The sequence below is a fragment of the Pterocles gutturalis genome, unplaced genomic scaffold, assembly GCF_000699245.1.
Source record: "Pterocles gutturalis isolate BGI_N339 unplaced genomic scaffold, ASM69924v1 scaffold28976, whole genome shotgun sequence".
Lineage (NCBI taxonomy): Eukaryota > Metazoa > Chordata > Aves > Pterocliformes > Pteroclidae > Pterocles > Pterocles gutturalis.
Window position 1 is genome coordinate 1,427 of NW_010098715.1, and position 218 is coordinate 1,644.

A 218-nucleotide genomic window follows, 5' to 3' on the forward strand; every position below is an offset into this window, starting at 1 on the left:
CCCTGGCTGCCGCTGGTGCCGGGGTCCCATGGGGGTCACGTCCCAGCGCGGCCAGCCTGGGGCCAGCCCAGCCCATCACTGTCCCCTCTCGTCCCCGCAGGACAAGGAGCCCCTGCGCTCCATTCTCCTGAAGGACATCTGCAAGACCCACGAGTGCCTGGTGAAGTCGGGGTAAGCTGGGAGGCAGCTCCCGAACCGGAGGAGGGCAGAAGGAAACG

General features: G+C 68.3%; 1 protein-coding gene across 1 annotated transcript in view; it reads left to right on the forward strand.

Annotated features, from left to right (window-relative positions):
- Window positions 1-218, forward strand: part of PLEKHA2 (pleckstrin homology domain containing, family A (phosphoinositide binding specific) member 2) — a gene marked incomplete at its 5' end in the record, with an annotated part of 3,397 nt that overhangs the window by 1,356 nt on the left and 1,823 nt on the right. Inside the window, one exon of the mRNA XM_010073821.1 lies at window positions 56-171. Coding sequence (XP_010072123.1) covers window positions 56-171 — 116 coding nt within the window. The remainder of the gene's footprint in view (window positions 1-55; window positions 172-218) is intronic.